This window comes from Notechis scutatus, chromosome 4 (genome assembly GCF_049901735.1).
Source record: "Notechis scutatus isolate UNSWTSFEM ecotype Mainland chromosome 4, rNotScu1.2, whole genome shotgun sequence".
Taxonomy (NCBI): domain Eukaryota; kingdom Metazoa; phylum Chordata; class Lepidosauria; order Squamata; family Elapidae; genus Notechis; species Notechis scutatus.
This window is the reverse complement of record NC_142012.1, coordinates 106517145-106533339: the sequence shown is the minus strand read 5'-3', so window position 1 is coordinate 106533339 and position 16195 is coordinate 106517145. Positions and strand designations below refer to the sequence as shown.

The window sequence follows — 16195 nt, the reverse complement described above, 5'->3', positions numbered from 1 at the left end:
TCATAAGGAATCCCATAGAAATGACAATATAAATTATGCCTTCTTCAATAATAATGTTTTTAGAATGTTATAAACAATAAAATGAGAGGAATAGAATCAGATGAAATAGAATTTTAAACTATGGGCAGGTACTTTTACCTGCTCTGGAACTGTATTATGGGAAGGTGGTGTTTTTTTTTGGCTTTAATCAAACAAATTTGCAGAAATATTACTGAATGTGATATACAGGGAGCCCTTGGTGGTACACTGGTTAAAATGCAGTATTGCAAGCAAACTCTGCCCATAGTTTGAAGTTTGATTCTGACAGGGCTCAAGATTAACTCAGCCTTCCATCCTTCTGAGGTGACTAAAATGAAGGCACAGATTGTTCGAGAGCAATATGCAAATAATGCTTACATTGTAAGCTGTCCAGAGAGTGTTGCAAAGCACTATGGGACAGTATATAAGCCTAAATATTATTGCTATTGTTATACTGCATTTATCATATTTTTTCCTGTGGATATCTGGTTTGCCGCTGTGGGGACTTAGCTATATTAGCTTGGCTACTGGGTCTGATTCAGCATCATGATTGTTTTGACAATATATTAAAATACAAAAAATTCAGATAATTTTTTTAAACTCGGCGTATAATATTGCTTCCTGACAAATTTAACCCGGAGAATATTCCAGGTTGTAATGTCATTGTGGAAAGATAAATCTGTGGTTGCAATTTACAAATACTTTTGGTGCATGATTGATTTTATATCTTCTTTAATTGTTCTCTTTAATGTGCATTGTGAAGAGTAAGGAAAAAGTCAAGGAACAAGTAACTAAACTATTGGTTGACTTCATTCGAAAATATACTGATTGTATTCATATTTTGTTTCTGGACCTTCAGCAGGTTTCTGATGGCTGTAAAGCTCCGAGACTTGTCACTCAGCTTCATTTCACCAGCTGGCCTGATTTTGGAGTGCCTTTTACCCCTATTGGAATGCTAAAATTCCTAAAGAAAGTCAAATCATTGAATCCTGCACATGCTGGACCAATTGTGGTTCATTGTAGGTACGTATCTATGTGGAACTGAAGATGTTTATCCTTATCTGTGTCAGGATGTGGGATTAATAGGCCAGACTAATCCAAAGGATGGTCCATGGAACAAACATTGGAAGGTGTGTAAAAGACAAACAGGAACTACCTACTTTTCCATTCACAGAAATCTGGCAGTTGCAATTGAACTCAACTTCAAGACAGTGAGCTTAGATAGGATATAAAAATACAGGAAAAATAACACTTGGAAATTATAGACTCCTGTAGACTAATTTTAGTAACTTATTCAACAGTCTTCTGCATAGTAATGTGTAGAAAGAACATTTCAGGGAAGCTGAGTTTCAAAATTCAGATATAAAAACACGTCATTAATAAACTTTCAATTGTTCACTTAAAAAAATGAGCAGTGGCAGAATTAGAGGAAGGGAGGAAGTTGCAATGATATCATAAGCAAAAACAAGTAGCTGATCTAATACATAGGAAAAGACTGCCTAGCACAGGATGCCATGCCTTTTTCTTTTCAAGGAAGGCTGAAGATTATTTGCCATGGCAATTTAGAAAGCAATCTGTGATAATTGTACTCCCTCTTGTGGTTGTTCAGTAGATTAAATAGGATTGTCTGTGAATGTAATGAGATTTCGGTCAGTTTACAAAATCCAGTAAATTAAGTGAGTATGTGTGTAATTAAGTAGGCAGGTAGGTAGGTAACTAAGTAGATGTGTAAGTAGGTAGGTAGGTAGGTAGGTAAGTATGTATGTAAATTGCCAAATCACAAAATCCAATAAATAAATAAATAAACAAACTGATTACTTACATAGTAACAGACAGCCTGGATTAAAACAACCAAAACAATCATACAAATATAACATGGGTTTTACAAATGCATCCGTGAATACATTTACCCCTAAATTGTGTAGCTCCTCAACACTCTTGTATGAAATCTGTCTGAAATTAGTCCAGAAATTGGTCTAGCTATTGGCAATTTAATAAATAAATAATATTTTTCTACAATAAAGGCTCAAATATGAGCTTTCACTTGTGTTTAGTTGGATGTACACTTTGTCTTTGTCCAAAGGTGCTTCAGGCATGATTTCATGTCTTATTTGTTAGATGTCTGACCTTAGAGTTAAGAGACTTTGAATCTATATATTTATATTTTTGCTGTGAGCTTTGCCTCCCAGTGAATTAGATATGCTTCTATGACTATTGCTGGTATTCTTACTATTAATTTAAGAGGTAGGTGCTGTAGAATATAAAGAAAAATCAATAATATCAGAAGTAAGATATATTGTTGCAGTGTGTAGTAAGATGCATTATTCCCCTGTATTTTGCTGAGTTGCAACTGTGGTTTTTTTCCCAAGTGCTGGTGTGGGTCGTACAGGCACATTCATAGTAATAGATGCCATGATTGACATGATGCATGCTGAACAAAAAGTCGATGTTTTCGAGTTTGTGGCAAGAATTCGTAGCCAGCGTCCACAGATGGTTCAGACAGATGTAAGTAATTCATACATGCATATATACAAACATACATACATACATACATATTATTTCCAGTAACTATAGTAACCTTCTTCCATAAAAATCATTTGCATGTTCATCAATAAAAGTTGTTTTTTATTGTGAACATTTTCTTCTTCTCACTGTTAAAATCTTTCTTTGGAAATGACAGAGAAACAAAAAGAATTTGCATAGCAATTTAATTTGATATTGTATTCTGTCTCAAATACGTCAAGTGTTCTTGTTCCCTAAATCAGTTGTATTTATCTGTAAAATTGACATATATCTCATTTTCTCACTGCTGACATGATCATATCCTGGTGTTTAGAAGAATCACCATCTATTTAAATGATGTTAAAGCAGCATCTGATCATAGCAAATAGGAGTTTTTTTACAAAAAGTCAGAGGACAGCACTTTTTCCCACTGAAAATATTTGCCATAAAAGAATTGATACAGTCCTCTGTATATGTTCTTGTTTCTAGCTAAGACTATCAAATGGGAGATGGGGGTGGGGATTATATTCATCTCCTTGTTATTTTTTTGTAGCTTTTATTAAATCACCTGACCTCTTTTTTATTTTGTTTTTGTTATGAGAACATTCATGCTATATTGCATTAAGTAAGTACCACTCTCGGTCTTTGAGTCTCAGGTGTAGAATTTAAGACTTCAGGCTACCAAGTGATGTCTAAAACGTTTGAGTTTAACCTCTTTTGCAACTTTTGCAGAAAATTCAGCTCCTCAAACAGCATCTTGGAACAATGCACACTAGGACTGTGGGCGTGCATGAAATATGTAGGTTGAAAACTGCCCACACCATCAAGGCAATTAAAAATACTCTTGACATATCAGTCCTGTCAATGAGAATATATCTATCCTGCACTTGTTGCATTGGTTTCCAATAGGTTCCTGGCTCGATTTAAGGTGTGAATTATCACCTTAAAAACCTTTTGCAGGATAATACTGGACTACATCAAGCAATATCTAATGAAAATGGAATATATCCACCTGTTTCAGTTCTATAGAGCAGGGCTGTCAAACTTGAAGCCCACAGGCCGAATGTGTCACATGCTGGCCACATCCATGCCTGGTTTAGCAAAGGGGGGAAAAGTCATAATACGTCACGTGACGTTGCCGTGACAATGCAAATTTGACATCTCTGCTATAGAGAGAGACTTTTCCAGATCTCACCTCCTCATGAGGTTCATAGATTGTAAGCCAGATGGCAGACTTCTAAGGAGGAGCACCATTTGATGTAATTCCCCCTTGAATTACAAATAAACCCTATTCTAGGTATTTTGAAAATTAGTGAAAACGGTGCTGTTTAGTTGAATGTCACCACTAATGAATCAGAATTTTATTTTGATTTTTACTGCTAAATATGATTATAATGCCCTGTTCTCAGCTTTATTTTATTATTTCCAAATCCAGAATATGTTTGGACTAGGAAAGGCTATAGAGGGAGTCCTCGACTTACAACAGTTCATTTAGAACTGTTCGAAGTTACAAGGGCACTGAAAAAGTGACTTATGACCATTTTTCACACTTATGACCTTTGCAGTATCCCAATGGTCACGTGATCAAAATTCGAATGCTTATATTTATGTTGGTTGCAGTGGCTGTCCCAGGGTCATGTGATCACCATCTGCGACCTTCTGACAAGCAAAGTCAATGGGGAATCCAGATTCATTTTAACAGCCGTGTTACTATATTAACAATTGCAATGAATCATTTTAACAACTGTGGCAAGAAAGGTCGTAAAATGGTCATTAACAAATGTTTCACTTAGTAACATAAATTTTGGGCTCAGTTGTGGTCGTATGTTGAGGACTACCTGTACACATTGTAAAAATAAGTGAAATCTTTCATTTTAAAACAATGTTGCTGAATTCTATTTAACTAAAAATGTTCCAAAGGTCATGATTTAGAGTGTTCTATTTCTTTACAGATGCAGTATTCCTTCATATATCAAGCCTTACTTGAATACTACCTCTATGGCGACACAGAACTGGATGTATCCTCCTTAGAAAAACACCTGCAGCCATCAAATAGCACCACACCAAATCTTGTTAAGATAGGATTGGAAGAAGAGTTTAAAGTAAGCCTCTTAAAAATGTTATAAAATATGACAACAAAACACACTTTTAAAATGTAATTTGGTGATTGACCCCAGTGCTTCTTTTTTAATACATTACTTTTTTTTCTCCTAAATTATTTGATTATTATTTTTTGCAATATCTGTCATGTTATTTATATCTAAAATATTGTAAAATTAATGGGATTTTTATGTCTAGGCTTTTAATTTTTTTTTATTTAAACTAAGTACTATGAAAATGAAAGCAGCATCATAAGGAAAATATTAAAACAAAAACTTCACCCAAGCAAATATTTGAAAAAGAAAATAAATGGATTGGGAGTACATAAGTATATTTATAGTGTTAAATATGAAAAAATAGTCATGTTCAGTATTCCTGTCCAAAAATACACTTGTATTGGTGAAGGAAAAATTACTCTGTTAATATAACTAACAAACATTATTTCAGTAAAACATTCTTTTAGAATGTTTCCTTATATATATGTGTAACAAAGTTTCTGTGCAATTGTAATAATATAACATGTCAATCAAGCAGAATTTTTCAGAAAAAATGATTAAGACATTTCGGTTGAATTTGTTACTATTCTTCTCACATTGAGTTTTTTATTTTCATTTGTAGTTATTATCTAATTTTTACTTTTGTTTTAGAAATTAACAAATGTTCGAATAATGAAAGAAAACATGAGAACTGGTAATCTGCCAGCAAATATGAAGAAAGCCAGAGTTATCCAAATAATCCCTTGTAAGAAATTAAATTGTATTTTCAAACAAATTGTATAACTTAATTGACAAAAACTGAGAGAATATTGTAATGTTTTACAAGCAACAGCAGGTGGCATTGCAGACTGAAATAGCTAAATTTTATAAAAGCCTGCTGACTATAATTTATATTATTATTGATTATAAAATATTTAGAATTTTACAAAATCTACTTCTTTTGTCCCCTAGATGATTTTAACAGAGTGATTCTTTCAATGAAACGAGGTCAGGAGTATACAGATTATATCAATGCTTCCTTTATAGATGTAAGTACTTTTCTGTACAGAAAATGCACATACTGTAAGAGATGTTAATTTCCAAAATATTTGTTTAAAATTCATCTAGAAAAGAACATGACCTTCAGCATTACTATACGTTAATAAATTTTTGTTAATTAAAAAAAAAGGAATTAGAGCCTCATAATAACATTAAAAAAGACTTTGTATTTAAAATATCAACATAAAGAAGCAAACATCTTTGCTTTTTTATAAGAACCAAGTTTAATTTACTTTTTACTGTGGCAGGATTTGTTTTATTTAATTGAGAATCGAATTAGATAACTTTGTTGCTGTCAAATTTTCTCTCTCTATTTTGGTGAAGAATATGTTTTTTCTTGGTGTTTCAACAATAGATGAATATCTATTACATAATATTGAATTCATATGGTGCATTATGTCAAACTCTCATATTCTAAGCTTCATAAAAGAGTATGATACTCAAAATGCTTTGACTGAAGCCACAGAGATCTCCAAAATTTGCTATCTAATTGTATTGTTAATAGGACAAATGAAAAAAAAAACGTTACACATATGACTGAGAAATGATCTATATTTAATGAATTTGACATTTTAAATACATGTAAATATACACGAGAGGAATCATTTACTGCCCTGGTTCCACTTATTCTATGGTTCTGATGTTTTTCTCAAAGATAAACTGGAGGGAAAAAAGCCACACAGTTTGGCAGTAAACATAATAATTCGTTTGATTTTGACTTTTGTGAAACCAGCCATTGTGCTTTGTAAATTGTGGCTTCCTACCATATTGTTTAAATTTGGCCATTGTGGCTACTAGCTCAACAGACTATTGTTAGAAGAAATTGTGTGTTTTCTTGCTTAGTCAACATAATGGTATTCCTCTCACATCCTCCTTTCAGATGAAAGAGAGCTCATTATTTATTAATTTAACAAACCCTTGCCTTCTCTGGTGTCACCCTCCAACATGTATTCTTTTCAGTCATTGAAACTGGTCCAATACAAAAGCCTCAGTGAAGACTTGGGCTAAATTTGCTTAACAAATTTCTTTGATTTGTGGATCAGAGTGAATGGGAATGGGACTGGAAGGACCTTTAGAACTTTAAAGAAAATCTCTATTCTGATAGATCTATTTAATATAAAATTCCTTTCAGTCGGAAGAATCTAGATAACAATTGTCAAAGGATAAAATATTTCTTTATGTCCAGGGCTATCGCCAAAAGGATTACTTCATTGCAACTCAAGGACCTCTTCCTCATACTGTGGAAGACTTCTGGCGAATGGTGTGGGAGTGGAAATGCCACACCATCGTTATGCTTACAGAAGTGCTGGAAAGGGAACAAGTATGAGCATTTTGTACAATATCTTGTAAACATTTTGTTATTAATTTTTTTAAAAAAACAGAATAAGGGTATAGGAATATATATCATTAACACTGATCTATAAAATGTAGTGTCTCAACAGGCTTAACATGAATTTGTCCTAGCAAATGTTTTGCAGTCCTGAGACTGTGGATGTACAATTGTTGCTTTTGCTATTGACCAGGATTTTAACTGTTCAATAAATCGTGAAATCTCATGTGAAGTAGCAACTGGATATTCTTGAATGTAGAAATCTAATTGTCATACTTTGTGCCATAGCCAGGGTCCAAAAAAAGTCATCATAATTCAGAGGCAGTTACAATCAAATGACAGGAAATTCAGTGGGAATGAAGTGTGGTTCTGCACTCAGATGTAGTGATGTAGTGAACGCTTGCAATTTCCTTATTCTGAAGGAAAGAATAAGAAGAATTCTATATATATGGTGTTATCTTAATTATCAGTTTGATGTGATTCTCTCTATTACTCGGATTATATAGTACATATTATTATGTACCATATAAGTGGATGGGAAGATTGGAATTAATTTGTAAATCACCATTCCCAGAAATAATTGACATAGCTTAGATAGCAACAAGAAATCAGAAAGCATCATTTGTTTTTTTCTGTTTCTAAATTTTACAGGAAAAATGTTTTCAGTATTGGCCATCAGAAGGTTCTGTTTCTTATGGCGAGATTACCATTGATATTAAGAATGACTTGCTTGTTGATACTATAAGCATAAGGGACTTTTTGATTACACACAACCAGGTATTCTTCATAATTTCCTTACTTCTTAAACTTTGGATTTATTTACTGTTGTTTTAAATATATTTTATCATATTTAACAGACTGGTAAATAGTTATGAATATCTTATTTTAACAAATGTATTCTGTCAAGAATAAGCAAAGGGAGCAAATATTAGAACAGATAAATTTTCACTGTCCAGAAATTTGATCCCACCCTTCTGTAATTGGCTAACAATGAAAGTTTCATATGTTGACTTGGTTACATCTTGCAGACAAGAAAGATGTATACTGCAGAACTCTGAAATGAAGTCATGTCTCATACACACGCATGCTTGTGCGTGCATGCACGCATACACACATATACATACACACCCACACATTCTTCTCTCTCTCTCTCTCTCTCTGTATTATACATACACACATGTATATATGTACAGTATATACATGTTTGTATGCATGGTGTAGCAGCACTAAGGTTTAAATTCTAAACCTTTTCAAATCAACAGATATGAATTATTGTTTCCTTGGTCTAAAGCGTGCAAGATATTTCTTTCATTTGATTCTATTCAATCCTTAAATTTATGAAGAACGTCCATTCATCAATTTATTGTTCAGACCACTGGAGAATGTTAAAAATGGAAACTCTGGGTGGGTGGGTGTATGTATGTATACACATACACATGTATATATACACATACATAGGTATGGTATTTTTAATCTATTTTCTAATATTACATTAGCAGTTAAGACAAAAAGGTTGATATAAATTGCATAATTTTTGTCACTGCTTATAGAAATGTTGCAATATGTAATTGACTCTGAAAGCTTTTATCAACCTTTTTAACAGTAAGTTTTGCTATGTCTAATGGAGTTACTCCCAGAAAAGTGATGAGGCTTTGGTATTTAAAACTATTTCTTTCCATCACTAAAGTTAACTTAAGGTGTTGCTTTCTCACTTCTGAATAACCAGGAGAAGCAAGGCAGAGTTATTAGACAGTTTCATTTCCATGGATGGCCTGAGATAGGCATTCCGACTGAAGGGAAAGGTATGATTGACCTCATTGCAGCTGTTCAGAGACAGCAACAGCAAACAGGAAACCATCCCATTACAGTACACTGCAGGTAAACACATTCTTGCATTCCCCCCCACCCTTCATATTCTTTTGCACTTTAAATTTAAAAAGCTAGCAAGGACTTTCACTCTGAAGTAAAGGCAGTAGGTACCTGGAAGAACATTTCACAGTGAGAAAGCTTTTTTCCAGCTGCAACTTACAATATTTACAGCTGCAGGATAGGGAAGCAGGTGAATTGGCCAATGATGAGAGTAAGTATAATGGCAAGTGTATATACAAACTGATGATGCTTCAGACAATCTGGTCCCAAGCCATAAAAGACTATGAGATACAAAAATAACCATCAGTGAATTGGTTCCAAAAACTGACAAGACTCAATGGACTTAACAAAACAGCACAATGTAATGTAACTTCTGATTTCAAGTCTGGTTCCTACTTTGTGATCAACTTATAATTTTTTCCGCAGAGGTGGTATCACTTGCACCATATTAAAACAGAGTAATCATTAATCATTAATTAATCATTAATTAATCATTAATTAATCAGAGTAATCCCTCATCCCTTGATTGGCAATCTCTATTCACTGGATGCAATACCGTTGAAGACCATTATAACATATTTCTACTTGAAGTCAAAAGAGTCATCCAAACTATATGTACCAACAACAACTCCCAAAACAAAACAAAAAAGCAGATTACCCATATCAATAAGGAAACTTCAATCCAAAAAGAGATCACTCTGGCGGAAAAACAAATCTGGTCACGTTGCCAATTTCAAAACCGATACAAAAATCTATGCCACCAGATAAAGACCGAATGCATCAATTATCACATTAAACAAGAGGAAAACCTTCTAAGCACCAATTCCACCGCGCTTTTTACAATTTTGTAAACAACAAACTAAAAGACTCAAGGTCCATCCCTCCCTTGATAGGACCTGATGGTAAAGACTGCAACGACGACACCATTAAAGCCAACATCTTTAACACATTCTTCGGCTCAGTATTTGTAAACAGCAATGAATCATGCCTAGTATTTCCTAGTCGAACCACAGACAACTACAATGATCTAATACATATCGATTTCACAGAAGACAATGTTGAAAAAGCAATACGCAACCTAAAACCATCTCTATCTATTGGACCGGATGGAATATGTGCCTACTTCTTAAGAAAGCTATCCACTGCCATAGCCAAACCTCTAAGCATAATCTTTGAAAAATCTTTCAGAACCAGCTCCTTGCCTAACCTATGGTCACAAGCCACAGTCATCCCCATCTTCAAAAAGGGAGACCCAAGCCTAGTTGAAAACTACAGGCCAATCTCTTTATGCTGCGTCACCTGTAAAGTCATGGAATCAATTATTAACCAATCCATCATCCTTCACTTAGAGACAAATAACCTACTCTCCAATAAACAATTTGGTTTCAGGAAAAAACTATCCTGTAATCTGCAACTCTTACACTGCAAAAACATATGGACGACACAACTCGACCAGGGCAAAACAATAGACGCAATCTACATAGACTTCTGTAAAGCCTTTGATTCAGTGGTACACGACAAACTACTCCTAAAAATAAAATCCTATGGTATCTCTGGACAACTGAATAACTGGATAGAAGCATTCCTGTCAAACAGACAACAAATGGTCAAAATCGGGAGCGTCCTATCAAATCCAGTACCTGTCAATAGTGGTGTTCCCCAAGGCAGTGTTCTAGGACCAACTCTCTTCATACTCTACATAAGCGACCTCTGTGATCATATTAAGAGCAATTGCGTTCTCTTCGCTGATGATGTAAAGCTGTTCAATACCACAGACAATACTGCTACCCTACAAAAAGATCTTGACTATGTATCCGAATGGTCAAACAAATGGCAACTTCAAATCTCAACAAATAAATGCTCTGTCTTACATATTGGCAAAAAAATCAGAAAATAAAATACAAGCTGAATAGTCAAGATCTTGTTGATGACCCAAGCTCTGTAAAGGACCTTGGAATACTCACCTCTAATGATCTAAGTGCTAGAGCCCACTGCAACTACATAGCCAAAAAGGCATTAAGAGTTGTTAACCTAATCCTACGTAGCTTTTTCTCTGGTAATATCACACTACTAACCAGAGCATACAAAACATTTGCTAGACCAATACTCGAATACAGTTCATCAGTCTGGAACCCACACTACGTATCTGATATTAGCACAATTGAGAAAGTCCAGAAATATTTCACAAGAAGAGTTCTCCACTCCTCTACTCGCTGTAGAATACCTTATGCCACCAGACTTGAAATTCTAGAACTAGAAAACCTTGAATTACGCCGTCTTCGGTCTGACTTAAGCATGGTATACAAAATCATACATTGCAATGTCCTACCTGTCAATGAATACTTCAGCTTCAACCATAACAACACAAGAGCACACAATAGATACAAACTCAAAGTAAACCGCACCAAACTTGATTGCAGGAAATACGACTTCAGCAATAGAGTGGTCAATGTCTGGAATACTCTACCCGACTCTGTAGTTTCTTCCCCAAACCCCAAAAACTTTAACCTTAGACTGTCTACTATTGACCTCACCCCTTTCCTAAGAGGTCTGTAGGGGGCGTGCATAAGCGCACCAACGTGCCTACCGTCCCTGTCCTATTGTTTCTCTTATTCTTTTATTTTTCTTATATGTAACCATTTCATGTATTCACAACTATGTATACATTTATACTTATTATCTTGTAAACAATTGGCAAATCAAATAAATAAATAAATAAATAAATAAATAAATAATCTGGAGGTTACCAGAGCATGGATAGCGGACCCCACAAGTTGCTATTGCTGATCAGAAATGAAAGAAGTGTAATTTTAGAAAAAGAGCTATCATGATATAGATATCATGCTATCATAGCATGAAATGCACATGGTGTGGTGGTGTAGCACTTCACAATTCTATAGTTGTTTTAACACATGATTCCATAAAGGATTCTATAGGGCATGAGGCCCTATCACTTGGAACACCTAGAAGTCCAGATGAATTTTAAAAATGAGGTTAACAAATCTTTAATATCCCTTTGCTTCTACTGGATAAATTGTTCAGATTCCTAAAGATGTATTTTGTTTAATCTTGTTCACTATAATTATAATTCACGCTTCACTTTAGGCTCATAAATTATCAATATTGAAATAGAGTATGGAAAAGATTTTTATTGTTAACAAAGTACCGCAGTGTAACAGAATCTTGAAAGCCTGCCAAAGCAATTATCCAGATCAGTTATACCTCATGTAAATACAGTGGAGCTATTCTGAACCTCTTTCTCATGCTTACCTTTCCTCTGGATGAAGGATTTCTATTTGTCAGTGTCTTCTTTCCCTCTCCATCTTCCTGGGATCTACTAAACAGTCTATCATAGCAGTTTACACAAGCTAAATTGAGACACAATTCAAGAAGTGTGTGAAAGTTGGTGTTTTTTTTCCAAACCACTCTGAAATAACCCAATCCCTAATCCTGTATTGTTCTACAAAGTTGAAGAACGCTCTCAATCAACTCTGAAATAATTATCCCTTCCCATTTTGCAAGTGAAACTTCCTTTGTATCTTGATGGATGGATAAATGCACTCCAGAGAAAATTTTGTTTATAAAAAAGTAACTATAACATCAGCATTCACTCCCTGAACAGTTTTAAAGTTTAATTTTTTTAAAAGCTTATTTTTACAGTAACAGGAAGAAGGTTCTATAAAATCTGTATATTGTTTCTATGAATTAAGCAAATCTGCTAAATGAATTCCATATCTGATTCTCTTGAAGAAGCAAACAACTATAGAGACAATTAAGCCTATTTATATTAGCAGAGATTCAATTCTACATGTATGTTTTATTTTTCTGCATATGATAGACCAACTTATTTGTCTTTGTCTTGTAGTGCTGGAGCTGGAAGAACAGGTACATTCATAGCACTCAGCAATATTTTGGAGCGAGTTAAAGCTGAGGGGCTCTTAGATGTATTTCAAGCTGTGAAAAGTTTACGGCTGCAAAGACCTCATATGGTGCAAACACTGGTAGGTTGCTTCACCACAATTTATTATATGGCACTAATATTTTTAGAGTAAAATAGAGGCTTTATCTATATTCATACAATAGAATTGGTTTGCTCAAGCACAGTGACTGAGCCTCAGTTGATGATGGTAACCATGACTGCAGGGATTACTAACCAATGCTGTCACACATTAGGACCATATCATTTAATGACAGAAATTCCCAATTGCCGTTGTAAATTGAGGAGTACTTGTTCTGACCCAGGCTGGACAGAATCACAAAATAGACTCCTTGTCCCAAAAAAACCCCATTTTTATTTGGTTAATGTGAATGCCTGACATTCACACCCAGAAAAGTTCCAGCAAATAGCCTTCCAAGGTTTAACTGCACAAACAGACCTTATCAGTCCTTGGATAGTTGCCAGGCGAAAAGCTTCCAGTCGCAATGCTGTAAAAGGAAATACTTGACACAGAATCTCTGTGAGCCATGAACTCAGATAAGCAAATCTTCACAATAGTGAGTGAACTAATTGTCTCTTGTAAACACCCCTCCCCTTTTGCTCCTGTTTATTCCATATGGGAGCAGCCATTCAGTATCCACTTGTGGCTTTTCTTCTGACTCCAGTTCCTTAGTTGTTCCCTTCTCCTGACAGCTCTGTGCATGCACGCATCTGGAACTGGCTCCAGTTGTTCTTCTTCCCTGCTAACCTCCAACTCCGAAGGCAGCTGATAAATGTCATACGGCCCTGGCCCCTTTCTTCCACCGACACAGAGCACCCATGAGAGCCTTCCCCAGACTCCAGGACTGGCCCAAGTTCCTCTCCAACCTCCTAACTGTCCCAGTCTGCCACCAGCTCTGCTGGCAGCTGACAGGCCACAACAGTACCTGTAAAAATTACCTCAAAATTCCTCCCCAATGTAAAAATACCCAGTTGTAGAATGCCTAAGAGGTTATGTTAGGATACAATTTTAGGTTCCCTTATTTTGCTAGCATGCTCAAAAAGAGCTGGAAACCAGTTATGAATAAGAGAAAGGATTAAAACATCTAATCAGTTTTTATCCTGGCCAGCAGCAAAAATTAGAACTGGTCTTTTGTTTGTTCTGTGAAAACTTGTTCTAAAGTGAGTAGTGAATTTGCATTAAAAGGCTCAAATGTAGGTCAATAAACTGAAAATACATTTATATTAATGAAAACATAAAAGTACCAGGATTCATTTCTCATTCAAATAGTTCTTCAAAGGAAATAATTGTTTTGTTCATTGTTTTACACATAGTAGTTTTAGTCTAGGCAGTGTCACTTGATAGGTATTTGTGCTGAAACATGTAACAAAAAGTGAAAAACATTTTATTTGTATGATATTTTATCATGATTCTACTTTTGAAGTTAATTCCAGTTCAACAGAGTTCAAACATAATGTCTCTTTTTTTGCACCTGCAGGAACAGTATGAATTCTGCTACAAAGTGGTACAAGATTTCATTGATATATTTTCTGATTATGCCAATTTCAAGTGAAAATGCCTGCCATTTTTTAAAAATTTAATCATCTGTACAAAGATTTGTAAATCATGTTAATTTATTTCCATTTTTTTAAAAAAACACTTCTAAATGTACATATGATTATGTATGTTTTGCTTTGAATGTGTCTTCAGGTGTATGTCTGACTCAAATAAGCTTCAACCCTGATCCAAAGGAGTATGCACAGACTCTTTTCATACAATAAAATAAACTTCTAGTCAGCTGTTTGGTGGCAAAAGGAAAGAGCTGATTTATGGGATTTGTATAGTTTTGAAAGGATAATATATTCACCCCAACTGGTTGATAAAGGAGGAAAGCTGTATACACAGAATATAGTTGCATGTTGGACTACTCATTCAGCTGAAGAAATATTTGCAAAAAACTGTGTCTGCATGTGTAACAACCCTATCTAGGTCATTGCTTTGTGTTTTTGTTGGTTTTAATTTTAAATAACTGAGGCCCATGTACAATACAATACAGTATATACTGTTGTGAATACAGGCACAATTCAGCCTATGTTAGGCATATTTAAGACTTACTGATTTCAGTGGGTTTAATAAGCATATGCTTAAATATTTCCCATTGAAATTAATGGGACTGAGTCCAGTTAAACGTTTGAAAGCACTGATTCTGAAATTAAACTGATGTAGATCTGGTCAGTGGCTTGGATAACAGCCCGCTGATCACTCTGAGCCCATGTAAGAGCAAAATATATTAATAGAACTCCAAATCTCTTTAATTTTGACTGAATTTTTCCTATTATTTGCCTAAATGCATGAAAAATTGTGATTCATCTCTAATGTTGTTTGAAATTATATATTTTTATTTATTGTATATAGTCCCTAATATTTATATAAAAAAGGAAAAGGAGTACATTTTTAGAGCTAAAAATCATCTTGCTATCATTGAACAATATTTTATTTAAAGCAAGCATCATTTAATAATTACACCACAAAGATATTATACCAACCAGACTGAAAGGAATATGAGCTTTCTATGATAGACAGAAAAAATTATTCAGTCTTCATTTCAATAAGATTTATACCTGTTTCTTGTTTTCTTATGTTGATGCTATTGTGGCCATTAACATATTTGATCCTCATACAACATCACTAATATTAATGTGGAGAATTCACTGAGATAGATAATATACAGAGTGTGCTAGAGTATAAGAATATTCTAAATATTTATTTTATCAATACCAATTAGAATCATTTGCCTTATTGGTACTGTTTGGATCTTTATAATTAAGCACAATTAGAATAGAGAGGAACACAAATCTTCCATAAGCAACAACTAAGATATAATTTAAACTTTTAAAAAAATGTATATTTTTAAAAATAGGACTCTAGGAAATTCTGTTTTAATGCAAATTCTCAATTAATACCATAGTGTAAATATGGAGTTTCTTAAATTTAACTAAGTAGTCTAAAAATATAATTTTAAGTCATCATTTTATTGAATTAAGAGAAAATATATTTAACTTACAAAGCAGCTGATCAATATTTGATACTATTTTGTATCAAGAAATTTTGTTTTGTTGTCATAAATAGCTATAAAGCCAGAAATTACATTTATATAAAGAAAAATGTATCTCTTTAGTAAGCAAGCTAAATTAATTCATCATTTGCTACTAAAGCTAATAAACAGCTATCATTTTTAACTTGAATGTCAAATATTCAATATTCAATTCACAGTAAAGCCCTTAATTATTTGAGTTCTTTTGGTATACAAAGCACATTAATAAAATAACAATTCCCTGCACTGTATCCCCAAATATACCGTTGCTCCTTATCACCAGAGTGCATATGTAGTTCTAAAATGAGCAAAGGTCTTATTTCTATTGTAA

The 16195-nt window shown here is 34.1% G+C and overlaps 1 protein-coding gene across 3 annotated transcripts in view; it reads left to right on the top strand.

Annotated features, from left to right (window-relative positions):
* Nucleotides 1–15955, top strand: part of PTPRE (protein tyrosine phosphatase receptor type E) — a 132419-nt gene extending 116464 nt beyond the window's left edge. For 2 of the 3 annotated variants that reach the window (XM_026670692.2, XM_026670694.2), the window contains 10 exons: nt 878–1041; nt 2388–2523; nt 4473–4622; nt 5268–5361; nt 5568–5644; nt 6841–6975; nt 7636–7761; nt 8711–8862; nt 12719–12854; nt 14269–15955. In XM_026670692.2, the coding sequence (XP_026526477.1) occupies nt 878–1041; nt 2388–2523; nt 4473–4622; nt 5268–5361; nt 5568–5644; nt 6841–6975; nt 7636–7761; nt 8711–8862; nt 12719–12854; nt 14269–14343 (1245 nt within the window). In that variant the 3' untranslated portion in view covers nt 14344–15955. The remainder of the gene's footprint in view (nt 1–877; nt 1042–2387; nt 2524–4472; nt 4623–5267; nt 5362–5567; nt 5645–6840; nt 6976–7635; nt 7762–8710; nt 8863–12718; nt 12855–14268) is intronic. The other variant, XM_026670693.2, reaches the window with a different exon arrangement.
* Nucleotides 15956–16195: the final 240 nt, after the last annotated feature.